The sequence below is a fragment of the Cinclus cinclus genome, chromosome 19, assembly GCF_963662255.1.
Source record: "Cinclus cinclus chromosome 19, bCinCin1.1, whole genome shotgun sequence".
Classification (NCBI taxonomy): Eukaryota; Metazoa; Chordata; class Aves; order Passeriformes; family Cinclidae; genus Cinclus; species Cinclus cinclus.
This window is the reverse complement of record NC_085064.1, coordinates 1,229,112-1,246,196: the sequence shown is the minus strand read 5'-3', so window position 1 is coordinate 1,246,196 and position 17,085 is coordinate 1,229,112. Positions and strand designations below refer to the sequence as shown.

The 17,085-nt window shown below is 44.7% G+C and overlaps 1 protein-coding gene across 1 annotated transcript in view; it reads left to right on the top strand.

Moving 5' to 3' along the window:
* Positions 1-17,085, top strand: part of NEK6 (NIMA related kinase 6) — a 43,448-nt gene that overhangs the window by 23,991 nt on the left and 2,372 nt on the right. Inside the window, exons 5-9 of the mRNA XM_062505859.1 lie at positions 856-966; positions 4,116-4,224; positions 5,449-5,556; positions 12,218-12,312; positions 16,011-16,124. Coding sequence (XP_062361843.1) covers positions 856-966; positions 4,116-4,224; positions 5,449-5,556; positions 12,218-12,312; positions 16,011-16,124 — 537 coding nt within the window. The remainder of the gene's footprint in view (positions 1-855; positions 967-4,115; positions 4,225-5,448; positions 5,557-12,217; positions 12,313-16,010; positions 16,125-17,085) is intronic.

Below are 17,085 nucleotides of genomic sequence, written 5' to 3'. Positions count from 1 at the left end.
AGCTTGCACAGTAAAGGAGAAAGCAGTTTTGCCTGTAAATGTCATGTATGTGTGTGTATAAATATCACACATGAAAAATGATAATTTAGATTTAGCCTCTGAAACCAGTGTGTTTAAGTGATTAAAACAAGTAGTGATTTTAATGCCTTAGTAGCTTATTTTAAATTGTTGATTAAAAACATAGATGCATTGCACTTTAAATATCTATTTGTAGTAAATGCAACAGTCTGCAGAAGGCTAAAAATTTGTCTTAGCTAATCAAATTTCATTATAAAAGTATTAAATAATTACTTCTATGCCTGTGATTTTAGGGATTTCTGTTCAAATTCATGCAGTTGCAGTCTGAGTCCATAGGCTGTAGGGAAGGATAAACATGAACCAGTTGCTCAATAGTCATGGAGGAAAATAATGCCAAGGTTTAAATTCAGAAAGAGGATCTGTGATGATTTTGGGTTCTAGGAAAAAAAAAATTCAAGCACCAGTTGTGAATATAAGAATGAACTGTACTGAAATGAAAGAAAGAAATTAGTGAAGAAGCCAGCATAATTAATCAGATAATAAGCTGACATGTGCAATTTGTGTGTTATTGTCCTCCTTCAAAGTTTTAATGTAGTGTTGTTAGAAGAGGTTGTTTCACCGTGTTTGGGTGGAATTGCTCTTTGCTGAGGACATCCCCAGGCTGCTGTCCCTGTGGGAAATGCTGATTCTCACAGGATTTTGTCTGGAGCAGCTGGGCCCAGGCTGTGGGTGCCCCCCCAGTGAACGTTTTGTGGGACACAGGAGGTGCAGGTGCTGTGTCTGGGACGTGTCACGACCGCGTTGTAAAGTTCCTCTTGCACTCCCTCCCTCCTGCAGCAACTGAACCACCCCAACATAATTAAGTATTTGGATTCTTTCATTGAAGACAATGAGCTCAACATAGTCCTGGAGCTGGCTGATGCTGGGGATCTCTCTCAGATGATTAAGGTAAGCACTGTCCATCCTGGAGATGCTGCAGACTCCCAGGACTGGGCACACCTGGGGCAGTGGGGTGAGCACAGCTGGCTTAGAAGCACTTTTTTCTCCTCTTGCAGTTCTGCACACCCTTAGGCTGCTTCCAAACCTGAACCAAAGTGTCTGGTGGCATTTTAAATAGCCCAGGCTATGCCCTGAGTTTCTGGTCACTGCTGCAGAGGGAAGTGTCTGTGACCTGGTGGGACACGTGTGGTACTTGCAGGGTTGATTTACTCAGCCCGTGATTGATGGGGACATTTAATTACTGTTAGGTTCACTGTACACACTGCCTGTCTGCCACTCTGAAGACATTCAAGGAAGTCTATTGACTTACTTTGCAATGGGGATTTGGGTTTGAGAAAATGTTTCAAGTACTTATTCTTCTTTTATGTTGCTCTTAGGAATACTTGTATTGCTGCAAACCAGCTTTAGTTAAGCTGTTACCACCTGCTTTTATATTTTCTTTGACATGTTAATCTTTAGACATACATCCCTTGTGAGAACAGATGTGTTATATCATGTTTGTTAACACTCTCAACCTTCTCTCCATGTTTTACCTGGTTTTTGCCATCATTATTCTGTAATTATCATAAATGAATGTTTGGAAAGTTCTCCTCCTCCTTGTTGTCACAGTTAAAATATCTTATTAACAGATTTGTTTTCTTTGCCAGCAGAGCTCTGAGGCACTAGGCCAAAGGCTGTCAAACAAGTTATCCATGGAGTCCACAGTCCATGGCTAAGTTGTCAGGGTCCAGGAGAATCTCTGTGGTCTCACAGGGGAGCCCCTGGCCTGGGAGCAGGGAACTGGGAGAGCCCCAGAGCTCCAGGCCCAGCCTGACTCAGGGAAGGGGGAGCTGGGGGGCACAGCTGCTCCTCTGCCTGGGCAGCAGCTCTGCCTTTGTCCTCCCTGGTTCCCTGGGCCTTCTGCTGGGTTTTGCCCTTTCCCCACCATTTTCTGGAGAACTTGCTGCTCCTCTTGGGCTTTTTGTGGTTGTGTAGTTGAAGATGGAAAAAACCCAGGGATTGTGAGAGCAGGAGTTAGGGCTGTGAGACCTTCCTGGGCCATGCCAGGGTTCTGCTTGAGTTTGCAGTCTTAGCTTACAAAAGCTTACCTACAGAACTGTAAGATTTCATGATGTAAAATATTTGTATTTTTTAGTCATCTGTAGTTTTTAGTTTAAAAATACTGACAAATATGTTCATTTGCTTATCAGGGTTGGCTATTTAACTTTTAAAAATAACTTTGTGTCATTATAATATGAGTTACATTTTCCAAAACATAACTGGTAGTCTCAGATTGGTGCCTTGCCCAGTGCTGGCTTCCAGTGTCCACAGCTCTGTGCTCCCTCTGTATTTCAGGCATGAAGATGCATTTGTTTTTCTCAAGGTCATATAAATGAAGTTTTTCAACTGGTGGGAATCTAGGAATTTTTTTGTTTGTTTGTTTCTAATGGAGCTAAAAGAAAAATACCAAGTCCTAAACCCAAGAGGGAACAAAAGGTTCCCCCTCAATGCAGCTCCACTGCAGCAGGGGAGTTTCCCCAGCAGCCCCTCTGTGTCACTCTCTCCCCTCCCCAGGAGCTGAAGCTCCTGTGTGGATTTTCAGTGGAGCAGTGGTGACAGCCCTGGGAAGGTGTGAGGGTGATAAACCCAGGGCCTGTCTCTGTCACACCCTGGTGCCTGCATTATTTATGAGGGATGTAGAGCTGCAGGAAAACCCACTGGAGAGTTGGGACTTCCTTGTAAATGTCAGGCAAACCTTATTGGACATGACATTTAGAAAATTATCACTAGTGGTCTTGCATATCCACTCTTAAATATTTTAATGAGAATTAAATAATTTTATTGTGTATATAGCGCTTTCTCCCTCACCCTCTGTAATTCCTCTGTGCTCCCGCTCTCGAGTTTTGGGTTGAGACTGTTGCAATCTGTCAGATTTGCTGCCTGGGGAATTGCACAGTCGTGCCCCTTCACAGCTGATCTGCAAAAGAAAATTTGCCATTGCTTGAGTCAAACACGAACTGGTAACAGCATTTCACATAAAATAGAGAATGTGACAAGGGACATCAGATGTCAGTGCTGAGAGGGGAAAGCAGGAGATGCAGAAAGGGGCAGCATCTTTCCCTTCCTTTCTTCCTGCTGCAGTTGGGAATTGTCAGGGTGCAGTGCAGCTGTGGCGAGGCTGGAGGGTGTGCAGCACTCCCTGTGCCACCCTGTGGGGCAGTGGGAAACCTCTGCGAGTGTTGAGGTGTATTTTGTTCATGCTCTGCCTGTAGAGCTGGCTCAGAGAGGAGCCAGGGAGCAAGGATGCGAGCCCTGCAGTTTTGGGATGCCTGGGTGTGGTGCCAGACACGGCTGCTGTGCCCCCCTGCACAGGAAGGAGAGCAGCTGAAGGTCTGTAATGCTTGGCCTTCACTGAAGTGTGCAGCTGGCTCTTTATTCCTGTAGTGGGTTGAAGAAGACTTGAGGATTGCAGGGAGCCAGGGCCACGCTGCACTCTGTGGTGCTGCTTTGTGCTGCCCATTATCCTGAGAGCTGTGAGGCACCAGAGGTGCCTGGGACGGGTGAGCACCCCCAGCTGATCAGGAGTGTCTGTCTCACCAGAGAGTGCACTTCATTTAGTATTCCTATTATGCATGAAATAGAATGTATTATTCTACCTGATCACAGAAGAAACATGGATACTTTATTGATGCTCTGGCCATCTTTTAAAAAAGGGAAGCAGATTTCCTTATCCTTGTTAGTAGACAATGCAATAATGAATGTTTACAAGGGGGGGGGGTTTAATGGCCTTTTGTTCCTTAAGGCAAAGTATTTGAGACATTTGTTGTTTTGAGGCATTAAATATGTTTTGCAAGGTAATTAAGGAGATTAATGCTAATCATAATTGTGTCCATTCGAAAATGTCAAACCTATTTAAGCATATTTTTCGTAATAGTTGTTAATTAGTGAACTGCATCAAAGTTTCCACACAGAGAGGAGGAGTTAAAAGCTAATCAGAAGAAAAGTCATGCAGCTGCAGATCTGGAAGACATGAGCGACCTGCAGCTGACTAAAACAATTCCAGGAACGAGTCAAATATGTTGCTTTTTCACTGATCTTTTATTTATTTCCTCCCACAGTATTTTAAAAAGCAGAAACGGTTAATCCCAGAAAGGACGGTGTGGAAATATTTTGTGCAGTTATGCAGTGCAGTGGAACACATGCACTCCCGCAGGGTGATGCACAGAGGTAACATTAATTCAGTCTCTTTTCACTGAATAATAATATAATGTTCCAATTAGTAAGCGCCTACATTCAAAAACAATTATGCTGATGTTCAGCCAATGCATGTTTAGAGAGGCTGGAGCTGCGAGATGGATTTCTCCTTCTGCCTCTGCCTCATTGTTAAAGCATTCAGGCCGAAGTGAGGGTGGTATTAGGAAGATGAGCTGCTTTGTATTCCAGACACTGATATTAAGTAGAAGTGTCAAACTTGCCATTAGAAAAGTGTCAGAAATAAAATGCTGAAACTCCTGGATACAGTGAACTCTGAGAAATAGTCTTCATTATATTAGCTGTGACCTTAGAGATTTGAGAAGAGTTTTCCTGTCTTGCAGGCTTTTCTGAAATATTAATACAAATATGTCCCACACTCTCATAACCAGTTTTCTATTTTCATTAATTATTTTTGAATCTCTTGTCTCAGAACATCTTATAACTTTGAGCTCTACCCAAAATTACACTATTGCTTTCAGTGTCAGTGGAGTGCTTTGGGAAGGACTGGACTCAGGAAATGCAAATTTCCCAAAAGGCACCAGCACCCATCTCGGCTGCTTGTTATTTCCTTGCCCCTCTGAAGGAGGCAGTTCTTCACTGTATTTTTCAGCACTGTGATATCATTTTTGCTCTGTTACACATCTCCTGATGCAGTGCATCAGTTGTACCTGAATTAGGTCTGTAATTGGTGGCTGAAATGGGGGAGCCTCTCACGTTGAGTCTGCTCCAACACAAGGAAAGAGCCTCGAACTCATTTCTGACACGAACTGATTTCTACCCTCCACGAACCAACTGAGCTGTGTAGAGCCCAGAATTTCTGTGTATGTGGAGCAGTAATGACCCTTGCATGAGGGGATGGTGGTGGGCAGTGCAGCTTCCTGTGGAAAGTGATCGTTCCCAAAGAGAACTGGGTTCATTTCTTTGATTTCCAGCAGTGAAAGAGGTTGCCTCTGTTCTGTTGAGCTGTTTCCTACATTTCCCCTCATTGGTATTTCTTGTGTGCTGGGAAGTACACTCTGATTTTTGTGTCTGTGGAGAGCTGGAAGCCTTGGAAGATTGAGCTTATCAAAGCTCTAAAGAAACACGGTTCTGCTCGAGCCCCTTTGTACCGTGAGCGCTCCAGGCAACGCTTCTATTGCAGCATTAGAACCAAATAACCTTTTGTGGCTTTGACCTTTTACCTTTTTCTTCTTGCAGACATAAAACCAGCCAACGTGTTTATAACAGCCACAGGGGTGGTGAAGCTGGGAGATCTTGGATTAGGCCGTTTTTTTAGTTCTAAAACCACTGCAGCACATTCCTTAGGTAAGCTGGTACTCGTCAAGCGGGGCATGGCACGCACAGGGTGCCCACCCTCCATGGGGACACGAGTGGGAGGCAGGGGATGGGACTGCATTTCCAGCCGTGTGTGTTTTAAATGCTCTTCGTAGGCATTAATAGGTATCATACTTCTGTTTTAAAGTCTGCTAGTTTTTTCTGGAAGGCCTGGCCTGGTGTGTGTTTTACAGCAAATGCAGCTTTTCCACTGTAAATAGCACTTAGGCTGTGCTGTGCTTGCTGGAATTCAGTGCTACCCCCCAATACTCTTTATTTACATTTTATCTTGCTGGTCAGGGCTCTGCCCTGAGTGGGGCTGGGGCTGCCCAAGCTGGGTTAGCCCTCATGGCTCTTCTGTCCCAAAGAGGGACTTCACTTGAAATCTGGCCTGTGCTTTAAACATCCAGGTTCTCTTCATATTTTCCACATATCTCAAGGTTGTCTTCCTCATTTTTACTGTTAACATGAATTCTAGTGCTATAGAAAATTGCATAGTTATGCAGTTCATTCTTCAAGTCTTACAGTATAAAGTATTTCATAATTATGTCTGTAACCTCTTGAGAGGTGGCTGATTTTCCATTTTTATTAAGGGGTCTGAATTTTTTGAGTCCCAAAGGTGCTTCTGTATTACAGCAGTGAAGGAACTTTGGCTTTTGTTGCAATATTTAAGCTCTTTTAAACTAATGTCTCTCAGTTGACTTTGGAGCACATGATATTTGTTTCACTTCTTGTTTTTGTGCAATTTCCTTTGCTGAGTGTGTCTTGCTGAATCCTTTCTTAGATGTGGACAAATTTCATTGCTAATACTGGTCAGTAGCACTGGGCTTCTCAGTGCACAAGGAAGGAAAATACCTGCCTTGTTTTGTGTGTGCTTAAAAAACAGGAGGCATTTCTATAGTTTACTCTCATAAAATAGGAGATTTCAGATTTCCGTTTGTATCAAAAGCTGTCCTAGGATTTATCCCCACTGTACTTAATAGATGAAAATAAATCCTCTTCACAGGAAGTTACAATCACATCATCTGAACAGGCCAAAATATGATCATGTCTAATTATATGATCTTATCCAGGTTGACTGCTGCACTTATTATATTAATAAGAATAAATTGGGGCTTGGAAACTGGCTGCACATGTAAGCCAAGCTTGTGACCTTTACCAGGGCTGCTCTCTCTTAATTGAGAAAGCAGGAGTAGGAAGAGCTCAGCCCCTGGTGCACAAACCCTGCCCTTCCACATCACCAGCGTCCTGCAAACAGGGGAGAGGCACAGGACACTGAGGGAGGAGCAGTGAGTGAGACTGGAGGTGTGGGAGGGATGGGCACATCACCATTTCCAGCGGTTCTCGGATCCAAGTGAAAAAGAATATTTTTAACAATCGGAGAATACGCAGACCCGAAGCTTCTTTCTATTTTTTTGATAATTTGCCAGAGACAGAGGTTTTGTAGCAGCAGGAAACGGACTGATCCTGTGTTTGGTTTAATTAAGACATTTGCTGAAGGAGCTGTGAGGGACGAAGAGCCCAGCCCAGAGCGGGCCGGGCTGCACGCAGAGCCCGGGCGCTTCCCGGTGCTGCGTTGCCCTGGCAACCGCCCTGAACCATCATTTCTCTGGCTGCTGACCCATGAATTCAATGTGCGGCTTATGCAAATATATTCATCTCATTTCTGCCTTTGGTTGTATTTGCTAGCAGCAGACTGGCATGAAAGGGCATCAGGCAGTCCCGACCCGGCTGACAGGTGTAGCAGGGGCTCGGCTGCGCCCGGCGCCGCGGCGGCAACGGGGCCGTAATTAGAGCAAGGAACAGAATGAACGTCAGATGAATTACCAGGCAGCAGATCATATTTGTCAGGAAGGATTGCATACATAAAAATTAAGTGACAGTACATGCCGAGGTAATGAAAGAAAAATGAAAGATTTGCCTGTACACAGCTCATGAGATGCCGGCGAGCGCCGGGCTCCGAGCGCCGGGGCAGCAGGAGAGACCCTGGGGCAGGGAGGGCCCTGGCCCCTGGAAAACCTGCCTGGGCACACCTGCCAGAGGGGCAGCACAGACACCTCCAGCCTCTCTCAGCGCCGGCACAGGCAGCAGGAACCAGCTGGGGCTGTGGGACTTCACAGGGCACCACCTCAGCTGCCACTGCCCCTTTTCCCTGGAGAGAACACAGATGCTTTTCCATAGGGGAGAACTCTTCCTGTACAAGCCTTACCAGCCAATTCAGTTTTAAAGGTACTGGGTGTAGCTGAGGTGAATTTTGCTACTTGTTACAACATGGTGGTTCACCTTCCTTCCCTAATTTTAGACTTTGGCAAACTTAACACTAAACTGGTAGATCTTGTTTTAATAGGAGTTGTAATAAGTACAGAGAATTTCCGTTAATATTACAATGGGTGACTTTTTTGAGAACTGGTATAATGTCCATTTTTAGCCAAATAGATGTGGCATTATCCAGAGCTTCTGACTGGCTTTACATTTTGAAGAAACAAGAAGAAAAACAACCAACCAAACCCCAAAAGAAACCAATTTTACACAGAATAGTCTTGTTTTGGAGCAGATGATTTATTATTTATTCTTGGACAAGAATATACTTGGAGCAGATTTTCCTTTTGGGAGATTCACGTAAGTCAAATCTTCCCAGTTTAGAACATGCCAATAGCCCTGGATTGGAGTACATGGGGTGTTACACGTTCCTTCTGGTTCCTGCTTGGATGGGAGGGTGAGCAGGGAGGAACTGAAGAGCTCTTCAATAAATGGACCATTTGTCTGCCTTTTTTTCTTTCTTTTGCCTGCCAAGCCGGCTTGCCATCTGAAACAAAATCTCAGGGCTTGGAGGGGCTGGTAAGAAAAAAAATGGACACAAGAAATCCACTGAAAATGTCACCAGCCAATATTGTGTGTGTGTGGAGTTCTTGGCTTGCCTCTAGTTCAGTATTTGTGGAAGAAAAGAGATGCAGAATTGCTGCAGGTAGCTTGTACTATTTATTAGTGAAGAACCCAACCACAGAACTATAAGGAGTTTGGTAGGATTGTGTGATTCAGTAATAATAATGAAGAAAACAATGAAGAGCTTAGGGCAACAGGTCTTATAATAACAGCTGCGATGTTATGCACAAAATATTACTGTAAGAGTAAGCAGATTTCATCTGCTTTTTTTTTGTTTTTGTTTCCCCCATGAAAATTAGCGGGGGCACCTCACACTGAGATTTGAAGGAATTTAAAATCTATTTGGGTGTGTTTGACCACAGTTTTACTTTAGCTAGTTCCCAAATTCTTCTGGGAAAAGACCTGAGCTGCCTTGTTGGAAATGCACCCCAAAGAATGCAAAAGTTTAGAAAGGGGTACCTGAGAACTCGACTCCTTTTAAATAATGCTGGATGTTTTTCTTGGTGACCTACAAGTTTGGATGGAGAGGGTGAGCCAGGTGAGAGATCCAGACTCTCATTTTCCAGCAGAATTGCTTCCCTGCTGTGTTTGCACTGCCAGATAGCACTAAAACATACTCAGATATTTTTCATAGCTTCTGTGTGTTCATGGAACATGCACTCGTGTCACTCATGCTAACACTGCTGATCGTTCTGGAAATTCTTTATTACTATTTGAAAAGCTGGGCAGTTTTTTGTTTTGCATGTAGGCATTTAAAAAGCTGCAATGTACACAGCCTGCAAAAATATCTGGAAATATTCTGCACTGATTTCAGTCTAATGCAGTCTTGTGTAAATGTGTGGGAGAGCTTCTGCTGTGCAAGGCCTGTCTGGGTTACATCAAACTCAGTGAATGAGACTCTGAGAGAGCCTCCTAAAAGTATGAATCATTTCTGGCTACCTATGAGCAGCTAGGGCTGAGTTTCTCAGGAAGCATGAGCCGTGTTTGCACAAGTGAGAGGAATGGAATTTGAATTGCATTTCTGGAATAACTTTGCCACCTTTGCCTTTGTCTTTTCCTGGTGAAATAAGAGACTCTGCTCCTAATCTTACCTGGGAATAATTAGCCTTTCCCTGCCTTGGATGTTGCAGCTATCCCAGGGCCGTTGTAGCTGCCCATGGGCAGTGCTGGGAGAGCAGGAATGCTCTGGCATCACTGGAGTGGCTGATGTTCAAGTGAAGGGCTCAGGCTACCAGGAACAGAGCAGGAAGCTCCTTCCTTAACCATAATCTTCCCTATGGTTTTGCGACCTTTATAGCTTCAAATGCATTACCACCTGGTGAGTAGTGTTGAATCTGAGCAATATTTTGTATTTTCAGCAGGGCAAATGCTGAAGAAAGTTTCTGATTAATAGTCTCCGATTAGACTGTTCTTGTCAAATTGACTAATGGGATGCAATGGCAAGCCCTGAGTGATTGCACTGGAAGCCTTGTGCAGTTTTCTAGAAGATGCTCATTACAGGAGATTCCCACGTAATGTTGGACAGGCCATAAAGAGAATTGGCCTTGTCAGTCTTTTATCATGACAGTTATTTAAAAATTAATGCATCAGTTTTGAAACGAGAGACCTGCTTGTTTGTACATTTGCTGACAAGACTACAGTAATGATAGGTAAATGTACAAGGTGGACTCCACAGAATGAGCTCAGGCGTGGAGCCATTAATGGGCTGGAGCAGCCCCGTGCCCCCGATGTGGGGCTGGTGACACAGTGAGCTGTGCCACAGCCCTGCCAGAGCCGTGTCACAGCCGTGTCCCAGCCCTGTCACTGCTGGCACAGCAGCCAGGGGAGCCATGATCTGAAGCGACAGTGGGGCAGAGCTGCAGGGCCTGGCTCTGGAGCCCACTCGTTGTTATTTGCTGGGAGGTGCCCATGCAGTGACCTGGAATAACTGAGTGCCAGAGCAGCTGTGGCTGCAGGGCCCTGGCACCGACCCCGCCGAGCTCGGGGGTTGCAGGGGCACAAGTGGGGCTGGCACTGCTGCTCCTGCCAGCCACGAGCTCCACAGCTCCCAGAGCTCCTGGCGTGGCTGGCAGAGCAGCAGCGTGGGGAAGAGGCTTACACTGCTGCTCAGTGGGGACTTCCAGAAGTGTCTTCCACAACTTCCTGGAATGAATCACCATCTCTTCTGCAGCTGCCTATTTTTAAGCAGGAAAATGAATCAGTGCTATCCCGGCCAAGTCAGTGCTTGTACAGAAACCTGGCAGATGTGTGGGAATTACTTGGAGAGCTGTACTGTCCATCGTGTGGTGCTGCGTGCACATGGGACAGAGCCATGGGAAGCCTCTGAATGAGTCCTGTCTGCTCCTGGTGTCCCGGGAAGTTTCTCGGTGTAGTCCAGTCAAAATCCTGAACTACTGCCAGGGCTCCTCCCCACACAGGGGCCTTTCACGGGCAATTAAACGCAGCCAGGTCTGGGCCTGCGCTGGTCTGACCTGCACCTCCTGAGCATGGAAACAAAGTGATCTCCTTGTGTTGCTTTTCCTGTGCTGTAGTTTTTATAGACTTTGCAAAAATGTAACTTCTCATTAGAGTACTCTTCACCTTGAAAGGGAAGTAATTTCTAAAGTGAATGACCTGAAAGCATGAGCTAAGTTCATCACACAGGGCAGCTGATTGCTGAACATCTTGAGGGTCCAAATAAATCACCTTCTCTGTGCTGGGTCACCTGTGCAGGTGCCAGGGCCTGGGTTTTGCCTCTCAAAGTTGTTGCTTTGTGCCCCAGTACTCGTTTCCCACAGGGTGCAAATCCCTCTGCAGGGGCACTGGGGAAGGTGGTGGCTGTTCCTCCACCTCCAGCTTATTAGTCCTGCAGCTGTCTTCAGGCAGCATTTCAAATGGAGAAACTGTAAACTGAATGTTACAGGCAAATTAAACATTTGCCATCTTGTGACGAAAGGTCTTTAATTAGGAGAAGGATACACTGGAATGCCAAAAGGAAAGAAAAAATTGACAGGGGATGGACAAGCAGTGGAAGCAGGAGAAAAGAGCATATACAGTCCTTGGATGTTTTAATAAATGATGTATCTGACGATTATTTGATGTAGTTGAGACTGCCAGGATGTCTTGTATTTTCAGTACCACAACTGAAACTTATTTAGGATTTAGAAAAGAACCTTTTTGAGGTAAGGAATTTATTAATAATTTCCTGTAACTTCTGTCCAAAATACTGAGTAAATTTCTTTTGATAAAATACAGACTTGTGGAAGTACATAGAAATCCCACAGCTTCTGACATAACTGCAAGCTGGAGCAGGGTTTTAAAGTTTGGAATGATTATCTTGGTTCTTTTTTAGGCAGGTTTTGCATTCCTGGCTGGTGCTGGGCTTAGTGTGTGCCCTGCAGTGCCTGGTGACCTGCCAGAGGTCCCCTGGGGCCTGGGTCACTCTGACACTCAGTGATGTGCTGCCCCCAAGTCCTGCTCTGGTGTCACAGTCATGACACCCAGTGCAGTCTGGTGAACCAAGGGCATGATCCCTTCCAGTGCCTCTGTCCATCCAAGATACTCTAAAGGTTCTTGGGAGCCTGGAAGGGAAACAAAACATTTCCCAAATGTCAGAAACACAGAAGATATTTTCAAGCATGTTCACCATTGTCTGCTCTGTCTGTGATGATATATTTGGTTCTAATCAGCTCTTTGTGCTACACCTGACCCTCTGATGAAGTCCCTGTGTATGAGCCAGGCTGCACAGTCACTTGTAAGACAATAACCCCTGGTTTGTTTGTTTTTGCAGTGGGAACTCCCTACTATATGTCCCCAGAGCGAATACACGAGAACGGCTATAACTTTAAGTCTGATATCTGGTCTTTGGGCTGTTTATTGTATGAGGCAAGTATCTTCTCACTTCTTTCCTCTGGGTTTTCCATAAGCACACAGTTTGGGACAGGAATTGAGTAGGTCACACTGCCTGTAGTCACCTTGTTGAGAATCCTTAGAAAAAGCTGATCTGTTTTGTGTTCATCGTGCACCTTCTGAGCACGAATGGAGGGGTTGTGCCACCCAGCACTTGCACAAAGTTAATTTAAATCACAGCAGATGTGGAGGACGAGGCCATGAAAAGCCAGCTCGCTTGCATTCCTCCTTCCTGCTGGGAGCAGAGCTCTGTTAGAGCAGCATAGTCAGAGTTTTTCCTGACTGCATTTGTTTTGGAAAGGGAAAATTCATTTGAATGCAAGTTATTGGTTTCTTAGATGGAATTCTGATCATCTGCAGTATTTTAATTTTGGGAACTTCCAATAAAGAAAAGCAGAGGTTTTATGTAATGTGAAATCAGTGTCCCTAACTACTATATAATGGCTGTAAGTTTCTCTAATTGTACATTGTCCTACAGCTTGAGGCACAGACTCAGAGCTGACACATTTGGATGAACTGCTCAGTGTGCAACTGGTTCTTAAAAGCTATTACATTATTTTGAAAATAAGTATTATGATTTTGTAACTGTGCTTTTGGTTTTGTGATTTCATTTTTAGCAGGGATCAAAGGGTATCAAACAGTGTTGTACTCCTTTATATAATCTAATCAAAATCTTTTTTTAGATGGATGCTTCTTCCAATTCAAGTGACAGTGCATGTCAACATTTAGAAAGCTTTTACCCCCCACCCAGAGAATTAAAAATCTGTGGGATATTTAGTCAGGAATATTGCTAACATCCTCTTTGGTTAACAAATTATGGGAACTGATGACATTTTTTTTCACAACACAACTTCTGGTAATCACATGAAATTAGAGAATAAACATAATAATTCATAATAATTCACAAATAATTCATTTTGTGAGCACATCAGATGTGATAACTACTATAGCTGAGCATGTACTTCAGCTGGTTGATTGAACAAACATTGCAGGACATGACAGGATGACAGTAAATTCTCCCATGCCATCTGCGAGGCTCTGAGCTGGGGCCTGTGGCCCTGCCCTTGGCCTGGCCAGGTCTGTGGGGAGCAGCCCCAGCTGGCCCCCAGTGCCTGGGTGCTGCTGCACTGCTGGGTTGCTCTGACTCACTCCAGGCTGAGCTCCTGGAGATGGGATTCCAGATTTATGCAGAGAGAAATATTTAGCGTTGTGCTAAGATATGTTTTTGTTGCAGGCAATATGGTCCCCTTATGGCACAGGAGTCTCGGTACTCCTTGTATTTCAAGAAGCTGAATTAATTGCACACTAAACATAATTCTCTGGTAGGAGTAGCAGTACTACAGTAACATCTGAGAGATTTGGCATGTGAAGCGTTTTTAAATTTCCTTCCTACGTAGGTAAGCCTTAACTTAGGGAACAGGAGCTGTGAGATACTGCAGATTCCAGGGAGTACTGGACAGGTACCAATTTTATGTTCAGTAGTTAAACAACTACTTGACTTCTTAAACTTTCAAGAATTTTGAAAATTAAGCATCAGATCTACGTGTCTTTGAAGGAACTGTTTTATCTGCTCCAGTGTCTCACAAGGAGAATGTTTTTCCATTTGGCTTAGAAGTAAGGAAGGGATGCTTGTTTGGGTATGAGTCACTTCTGATATTTCTCCAGATAGATTGTGTAGATAAGCTGCAGGGAGATTTAATGTACAAATTGCCTTCAGAGACACGTGTGTCCACTGGAATCCACTTAGGGAACATTGAGGGCTTTGGGACATGATGCCACATAGCACCACTTAACTTTGACATTGATAATCATACAGTGGTTTTTATTAAATCTTATCAATATACTAGTAACTGTCTTCATCCCTCACTTTCTGTAGATATCTGTCAGCAAGATAACTTGGAGGGGATAAAAATAAGTTGTTAATTCCCAGAATGTAGCTACAAGCAATGACTTCAGCAGTGCTGGCAAGATGATCAATTTAAGCCCTAACAGGGATTCCCATCTCTGGATGTTTGAACCAGTCCTGCTGCATGGTGGGCGTTTTCCAGGGAGATCTGGCTGGCCTGGGGTAATTGCTCTAATCCAAACGTCAGGAGCAAGCCCCAGCCTAGCATCACAAACTGTACTTAGTGAGATTCTTGGAGTGCCTGTGGTCGTGGCCCTGCAGCCCTGACTGCTGTAGTCACAATTGGGTGCTCTCTCTTTCCACATAAATTCCCTGCATTTACCACCCCAAACCCCACAGTGTGTCCTTTTCATTCCTTCCCTTTTGCACATGAGCACTTAACTAAACCTGGAATAAAAGTTAATGGGGATTGGAAAACTCCTCTCAACCTCGCTGGCATTATTGATGTGTGTATTGAGATCTTGGAGACCCTGTTTAACCCTTGCTTGCTTTCTGTGTTTTCCCTAATGCCCCCATTAGTGCTCTCTCTGGAACAGTCTGTGCTGGGTTCTTCAGTTTGTTTTAACTGATTGAGAGCAGTTTGCTATCACTCCTGCTTGGGGAGTAGGGTCTCTAATTGGGATCTGTAATTTTTTTCCTACTGATTTGCCTACTTACTGTCATGACAGTAATGAAGTAACAGTGACACTTCACCGTTTGCCTTCAAAAATCTTCCAAATGTTCTCCCCAGTGCTGGGGTTCTTTGGGATCTGGTCAGGAGATTTTTTACCCTCAGGTCTATGGGTTTGTGAGTAGTAACTTAGTGTTACTCCTGATAGTAATGGTGAGGAATAAGGTATAAAATAATAACTACACATTCTTTCAAAGATAGGTGTATGTTTTAAACCAAGGGTGGTTTAACTTGGTGTGTCCTGCACTGCTCAGCACTTGGATGTGTGTTAGTGGTGGTGAGGTTTTGGTGAGACCCCCTGGCTGCAGCCCCTTCCTGCAGTGCCTCTGGGAGTCCACCCGAACAAAACTGCTTTACTGTCACCAAATCACTAATAATCCATCACTCTTGGTAATGGGTTGGAGGATTTGGCACTGGCTCTCTTCAGTTCTGCTGGGAGCTCCCTGTGTGTCAGAAAGAGCCAGAGTTCTCCAGACACTTTCGCTGCACAGGTAATGAACAGCAGACCATTAATCATCAAATAACCCCCTTAATGTGCAGTGAGAAGCATCAGCTTCAGCTGGCCTTGGGGTGAAACTGAAAGAGGAAAAGGATCAGATTGATGAAGAACATTTTCAGAAGTTTTGTTCTGAAATCTGCCTGGGATACTCTTTTTCTAAATAGCACATTTCTGGCAGGAGATAGCACTTCTTCTGGCAGAAGTTTTGAGGTTGTTTTGGGTTTTTAAAAAAGATTAAGTATGTTGCCCATGCTTACAAGATTCTTCATATTCTAAGCAGCTAAATGTCCAGAGATAGGGAGAGATGATTGTATCTGAGAGGGTTTCAGAGTTGTCTTACAGCGAGTTGAGTTCTTGCTGATGGGCTGGTGGTCTGAGCATCCTGTTTTTTGTTTTGTTTTGTTTTCCTTGGGAAGCCTGGCAGAGCCTGGGTAGGGCTGCAGAGGCGTTGGGGTCTTGGAGCAGCCTGGGCTGGGGAGCAGCAGCATCCCTTGCTCTGCTCACTGACAGAGAAGAGAATTGGCTCTTGCAAACTGGCAGCACCAAGGGCTCTCAAATCCTTTGTGTTTCTGAAACGTTTTCTGTTTTTTTCTCTTCAGATGGCAGCTCTGCAAAGTCCCTTCTATGGAGATAAAATGAACTTGTTTTCTCTTTGCCAAAAAATAGAGCAATGTGACTACCCACCTCTTCCAGCTGAACATTATTCTGAGAAGGTAAATTGGGAGTGTGGTGGCAGGGGAATGGGGAGGTGCAGTGAAGTTTCTCCAGGCAAAGTGAAAGGGAAGCCAGGAGGAGAATCCCCCACATCTAGGGAAGAACAGGGGATGGCCAGGGCATCCTGGGTACCTGGCTGAGCAAATTACTTTTGTGGTGTCCGAATATATACAAGCTAAATCAAGATTCAAAAAAAGTTTTCTTAATGTGGGGAATATTGTGAAACTGAAAGTCTGTGCTGCTGGCAGAAACCAGCAGTGAGCCGTGGGAAAGCCCTCTCCTTGTTTCCTTTCCCATAAAACCTTTTATAAAAGAGCACTGATAGGGTTTGTTTATGAAGTCTTCAGTGCATGACAAAGTGGGGAAGGATTTCATTTTAAGAAAAAAAGCCATTTAGGCACCTCTACAGCAGCTGCACAGGGGATTTTAAGGTTTCAGGCTTGTATATCTGAACATGGGGGACGAGGAGCAGCATCTGAACCAGTGCACAAACCCAGAGTCCCAATTCCTGCTCGCCCAGCTGCAGACACGTGTGTTGGGTTTCCTCAGGGCCTCTTGAGATGAGCTTGACTTTTTTCTGCCTCACCTAGACAAAGCAGCTGGTTTTCCTTAACCTCCTCATTCCTTAGTTGCGTTGAAAGGAAATGGCTAATGGAATTCTAAATGTTCACTATATCCTATGGGGTTTTTCTTTTGTTTCACTCTACCTCAGCATCCTGAGGAGGAGGCAGGATGCCGGGAAATACCGAGCACAGCCGGTCTGGCCTCCACCCTGGGAGGGACCCTGCACCACACTTCACTTTTTGCTTCGTTTTTCCTTGCCAAGTAACTCGTGCAGAACGATGCTTTGAGAACTAGTCTGTGGAAGTGAATTTTAATTTTTTTTGCCCCAAGCTCCGTAGCAGTGCCCGGCTCGGCGCGTCCCTTTGCCGTGCTGCTGCAGCTTGCATTTCAGGATAT